The sequence below is a fragment of the Lathyrus oleraceus genome, chromosome 7 (assembly GCF_024323335.1).
Source record: "Lathyrus oleraceus cultivar Zhongwan6 chromosome 7, CAAS_Psat_ZW6_1.0, whole genome shotgun sequence".
Lineage (NCBI taxonomy): Eukaryota > Viridiplantae > Streptophyta > Magnoliopsida > Fabales > Fabaceae > Lathyrus > Lathyrus oleraceus.
In genome coordinates, this window is record NC_066585.1 from 486,430,447 (window position 1) to 486,436,710 (window position 6,264).

The window sequence follows — 6,264 nt, forward strand, 5'->3', positions numbered from 1 at the left end:
TTTTAATTTAATGAAGAAGAACATAGAAAATTGTTGAATTTTTAAAACAAAAAATTTATCTTAAATAAAAACACAATTATTTTAAAATTGATATATACAAAAATATTCATAATTTATATGATTATTGTTCGCTTTATGATTAAATAACTCATTTGAAATTGACATGTGTATATAAATACATTTTATATTGTATCAAATTGGATGACACTTAATAATTGTGCATAGAATTAACTTTCCATTTCACGGGTCAATATCAAGACAATATCTATTTTTTTTCAATCAATTATTATCTTTATTTGAGTGACAAATATTTTATTTTCAAATGTGAATAATTTTTCTTTATCCATATCACGAGTCTCTTTTTTAATATGATTATTTAATACAATTTAGTTTATATGATTATTGTTCATTTTACGATTAAGTAACACATTATAAATTGACATGTATATCTAAAAATATTTTATATTGTATCAAATTGAATATCATTCAATAATGATGCACACCACTAAGTTTCCATTTCACGTGCCACAATCAAGACAATATCTATTTTATTTTAATCAATAATTATTTTTAATTAAGAGATAAATTATTTAAGTTTGAATGTGAAAATTTTATTTTTTTTCCTCCAAATTATTTTTATAATTGAAATTTATAACTGTATCTAAATATATTTTATACTTTACTAAATAAATTTGCCCCTTACAAAATTTTTTAAATTACAATAAAATTACTAAAGTAGATATTAATATCTTAATTAACTCATGTGGTAGAAATTTATAGAAAATTATAGGGTCTTGATACACCCTTTATATACAAATTAATTAATTTGTGTATATCCATTTGACATCTACCGATTACATCTTAAAATGAGAGATAAAATTGTTGTTTTAATTTACTACTATTATTTTGTTTTAAATGAGATGAGAGAGGGGTGTCATGAAATTTTTTCTGAGTAGAAACCATAAAAGAAATATAAAAACGCTTTGCCGCCGAAATTTCAAACGCTATTCTTTTCAAAATCTCACATCAAAAGGGTTTTGCAAACACGAAAAATCCACTTTCCATTTCAGAAGCATAGAGATGGATTCGTCGAACTCCAAGAACGCTGGTTCATCATTGGAGGCCTTGATGACTTCATTCAATGCTCGCATATTTGAACTTCAAGAGCTCGTAATTGCTAGAAACAGTGAGTTTTTCAATCAACCCTTCACCTTTCGATTTCTTCTATATATTCTATATACTGAATTTAATATATAGGAATCTGTATCTTTGTTTTGCAGTGTACCCAGCGAGCAGTATTCCAGATCTTTCTGCTATTGATGCTGCTGTGAGTGCTTTGGAGCTTCAGGTGCAAACCATTAAGGAGAATTTCCGCAATGAGATGGAAGCTATTCCTAAAGCAAAGGTATTCTCCCTGCTTTTGCTGGTTTAAATTTGGTTGATGAAATTAACGAAACCCTAAAATCATTCCTGGAATTGTGATAGTCTGTTAATTAGGTCATTCATTCATGATAATTAGAAGATATTTGATGTTTTTTTTTGTTAATTTGTTTTGGGGAGGGGGAATTCGGTAGTAGCATTTCATGAAGTAGAATAATTTGATTTTTACTGCTTGGGGGAGGGTTAGGAAATTGTTAATTCACACTGGATGACCATTAATTTAGTTTTTTTTTTACCTTGTTACAGAAATTTATCGATGCATGTCTGCAGCAGCAAAAGAAACTGCAGAATATGTCTCTTTACGTTCCTTCCCAAATGGCGGATAGAACGACCCTGTCAAATTCAGAAACTAGTAGAGCGTAACTACATTTGCTTTAGTCCTGTTTAGTGCTTGGTTTTTAATGAGTGTTGACTGATATCATATTGCTTTATTGTTGTTGTTAATCAGTTTGTTTCCTGAATTTTCTGGACTAGACACTGGATCATTTGAGGCTTTAAAACTTGATGCGGAGCCTGCTGCATTGCCTAAGGTAATCTAAATATGTTTCCAATTACTGTTTTGTTCCACATCTAACAAGATCTCTGTCCCTATAGTTGCAATACTCAAAGCCTGGGGATCTAATGAAACACTGAAATTGATGCGAAATTGAATCACAAACACTAGTAATAAACTTGGCAGTGACGCTTTTTACACATGATCGCATTTAAATTTTCTTGAATTATGCTGATACTTTTTTGCATTAAATAATTGGATTAGGCTACCCTATACTTTCTCTTGATGTTATCTCCCAATCTTTCCCAAGTGGTGATAGTTTAGAGTAATTCTATTTTCTTGCATGTTTCTATCTTTCGTTTCTCATCAATCGGTTGCCCTCTTGAGAATTTTTTACCCTGGTCTCAATGAAGCGTAGCTATTTTCTTAACTTCAGTAGATCCATTGTCAAAATATGATCCCAAAATGTTCTCCTGTTTTCATTTTTAGGAGAAAAAAGGCCGTGGTCCCCCACCAACGTGGTATGTCACTGGAAGTGAACTTGATTCCTTGTCATCGTAAGTAACTATGAATAATTTTTTGATTTTCTCTGTTAAATTTTACTGAGTTCAGCCAGGTCATATTCACTTGGATTATAAAACACACATATTGTTGACAAAACATTCACAGATTCAGGTTGTTTCAAAATTGTGTTTTCATTTTATTGTCCATGTAGCTCTGGTTCCTTTAATTTTTCTAGCAAGTTTTGCTCAAATTAGAACATGTTTGGGAAATCTATAAAATCTACAAGCAAGTGTATCATTTGAAATGTTTCAAGAAATGTTGATTTTATCACCAAGACATTGGTTATGAAATTCATCTCTACCCGAGAGTTAATGACAAGACAGTTAAAACTTTCCACTCTATTACATATTTCACTGCATAACAGTAGGTTTGATATTACAGATATATGAGGGGTAGGCTTACTTTAGAGAAGGTGAATGCAGCAATCACAGATATGGCGTCTTATGCGGAAGCTAATACTCAGCTTATTGCAGCTCCGAAAAAGAAGGTAACTGAACAATTTTCTTCTTAAATTATACATTACATTGGTAAGAGTTTCCTTTTTTGTTGACAATTATTTTTGCTTGTTCATGAAGTTGGCAGAAAATCTTTGGGAAAAAGCTATGGTGAGTGAAATCTCTATTTTCACTTAAACAACTAAGTTCTCAAAAAAAAAAAAAGAGTGGCTAATAACACCTAATAATGTAGGAAATAAGAGATATTGCAACAATGGAAGGGATTAAAGGAAAACACTTTTTTCTCGAAGCTGATATAAAAGGTCCAGCACTCAAACTTGACCACACTGGAAAGGCAATATTGACAGTAAGTATTCTTGTCTTTCAAAACACACTATTTTGGGGATGCAAAACTTGTTCTTGAATTAGTTGTCACGGCAAATATCTAAACTGATGTAGTTATACTAGATGTCCAAGTCCATTACAATTTCTCTGTCACCTTTCATCTTTAGCTTACTGTTGAAGGAAAATCAAAGGAGTCTCCTTTTCTTGCCCTCTACTTTTTTTTGAATGGCAAAACCTCTAGCCCTCCTCTGCTTAGAAATGTTCTAATCGTTACTGAGATGGCCAAAGATCTAGAGTTGGCACTTGAATAAGATGCATTTATAATCAATGCCTACTGTTTTGGTTATTTTTACTAGTTAGTTTTTGCAATAAATAAGTTGTATGGCTTTAATACTATAAAAAAGCAACATGTTTCATTTAAATAAAGCATGGATAATGATTTGGATCTATCTTGTTAGGAAAAACACAAGTACTTCATTGGTTAGTGATATGACTTAAATTAGAGCTCATAAAGTTTGTTAAATTCTCACAATACAAATTGATTTTGTGGAGTTGAGTTACAATGATATTAAAGTCTATTCTAGATCTGTTTTTAGGCCATCCAAACACTTATCCTATCCATGAGCTAGGCTCGATAGCGCTGAGCATGAGGGACCTGTATTGAGAAAACTCAAACCTCATATTGGTCAATTATCATCATACAAGTGGCTTTTAGAGTTGAATTAGGCCCAATAAGACTTGGGACTATACTTCAGTTATGATTACGAATATTAGTTATTATCCATAGATATTAAGCGTTGGTCTATTTCTTAAATAAGAGTTCAGATGCTTTAGTTATTTATTGGAACCTTACCCACTGTCTTTCCTGTATATTTGATTTAAAATTTCAATTCTCATACTGGTTGAATGTTTGAGTTTTTGCTTGTGATTTTGTTGTCAAGGATTTGTAGACAAATCAAGTTCTTCTTTTCCGTTCTGCAGGTTCTTCGACACCTTGGCCGTTTTAATGAGACTCGAGTTGGACATCATCGTGTTTTCATTCTACATAAGCCTCATTAGCAAAAAGTTAACATTGACCTTTTGCTACAGATAAATTGTTGAGACTATTATCTGATACAGCACAAATGGTTGGTATGTGCGAGTGTTGTAAACTCTAGACTATCAAATTTAATTCCTATTTTTTTTTTTAAAAAAGTAGTTGAGATTTGATTTGTCAATGTTCTTTGTGCATTTTATTTGTCATATGTACCGCTAAATATTTGAATTGATTGGCTTTGGTTGGAATCCTTAAGTTGTTTCTGACCTGGCTGATTTAGATTACTAAGTAACTCATTCTGATGCTCCTCAGTTGCATTCAGGTCCTAGTCTTGATTGACAGAATAATGAATAAAGTCTTGTTTCCTCTGAGCTGGCTGATTTAGATTACTAAGTAACTCATTCTGATGCTCCTCAGTTGCATTCAGGTCCTAGTCTTGATTGACAGAATAATGAATAAAGCTTTGTTTCCTCTGAGCTTAATTGACAACCTTATGCCTTGAGTCTTGTGTCCTTTAATATGCACTAAACGGCTTTGTCATGATGACTTTCTGTTGAACTTGAGTAGGTTTTAGATCCTGCTTTTGCTGGAGAGGATTGGTTATGTCGCTTTTCTGCTTTTGTTACCTGGTCTTGCAGTAAATACACATGCTCATTCAAACTAGCCTTCTGGTTTTGATGTACCTTATTTCCCCTTAAATCTTGAGATTCTCCTTGACTCGATTCCTGTTGCCCTTGAAATTGGTTATCCCTGTTTGGCAATATGTCAATCTGTATTTTCTGAGAAGCTTCTATATATTGGGTTAGATTTGCCTTAGATGGATTGTAGTCAGATACATGCATATCCTGAGCCTGAGTGGCCTCATGTTGAATCTGCTGCCTTTGGATTTGATTCCTCATTATTGAGATTGTGTCCATCTGTTGAACCTGAGAGTTGTCAATTGCATTATTTAAACTTTCCTTTGCTGGCTGATTGACAGATGCATCGATTTCCCAGTTTTGAATAACAATCATATAAGTAATTGTTGTTGCATTTGCATTTGAATACCCTTCTTTGGAGCCATTTCTCGAGGTTAAACCCTATTAATTTCCTGATATTGGTCGATCTTATTTTGTTTTGTGGCTTGTTCTTATCTTGAGTATGTTCCATATGTTGATTGTCCTGATTCGGAGACTTGTCTTGAAGGTGTACCTGAACATTTTTCTGAAGTTGCGGGATAATATTCTGGCTTGTGCAATTCTACTTAATATGATTGAGAATTTGTTGAAATGATTCAGTGTGCTGCCGATCCTGTATGATGTTCTTTGGTATTGCTTCATGTGTCATAAGTGTTTATATGATGACCATTGTGCTACAAATGTTTTCGTGTATAAAGTGAATTAGTATAAATGGTTTATGCACGGATAAAAGTTATTGTTATAATTAGATATTTATACTATTACTCATTTATATTAATGAAATATATTGTAAAGTGTAATTAAATATAAAATAACTCTTGGGGGAGATAAAAAGTATATGAGAAAAGGGATGGTGGTGTGTAAATTATTTTCTGTCAATTTGTATCTTATTAAGGTAGTTTGAAAATTTTAAATTATTTAATAAATCAATAATTTATTATTTTAATAATAATTTTTATATTGACAGTGTATTATCATTAAATTCAAAGTATATTGACAAGCTAGAAATTTGTTTGTACTTGTAAAAATAAATAAAAATTTGTTAGAAAAATGGGATAGAGTAAAAATTATGAACAGTAATTATATAGACAGAGAAATAATATTTATACCTCTTAAATGTTATGAAAGAATTCTTTGAAGGGTAGTTAAACATTGTTTTTGCTTGTCGTGAATCAAGATCTAATGCTTGTTGGGTTTTTACTCTAGATTGTTTTTGCTTGTCATGAATCAAGATTGAATGCTTGTTGGGTTTTTACTCTAGAAAATATAATATAT

At 31.6% G+C, this 6,264-nt stretch overlaps 1 protein-coding gene across 2 annotated transcripts; it reads left to right on the top strand.

The window, feature by feature from the left end:
• The first annotated feature begins 941 nt into the window (after window positions 1–941).
• Window positions 942–5,879, top strand: LOC127106779 (spindle and kinetochore-associated protein 1 homolog). Of its 2 annotated transcripts, XR_007795490.1 has the most exons (10): window positions 942–1,186; window positions 1,281–1,405; window positions 1,687–1,799; window positions 1,889–1,970; window positions 2,423–2,490; window positions 2,879–2,984; window positions 3,073–3,102; window positions 3,185–3,298; window positions 4,258–4,407; window positions 5,498–5,879. XR_007795490.1 is itself a non-coding variant. In XM_051044085.1 (9 exons), exons 1-9 carry the CDS (start codon window positions 1,081–1,083, stop codon window positions 4,333–4,335), a joined length of 822 nt encoding a protein of 273 aa, XP_050900042.1. In that variant the 5' UTR covers window positions 943–1,080; the 3' UTR covers window positions 4,336–4,683. The 2 variants fall into 2 exon arrangements, 1 of the variants encoding a protein (XP_050900042.1); XM_051044085.1 differs by lacking the exon at window positions 5,498–5,879 and having other exon boundaries at window positions 943–1,186; window positions 4,258–4,683.
• Window positions 5,880–6,264: the final 385 nt, after the last annotated feature.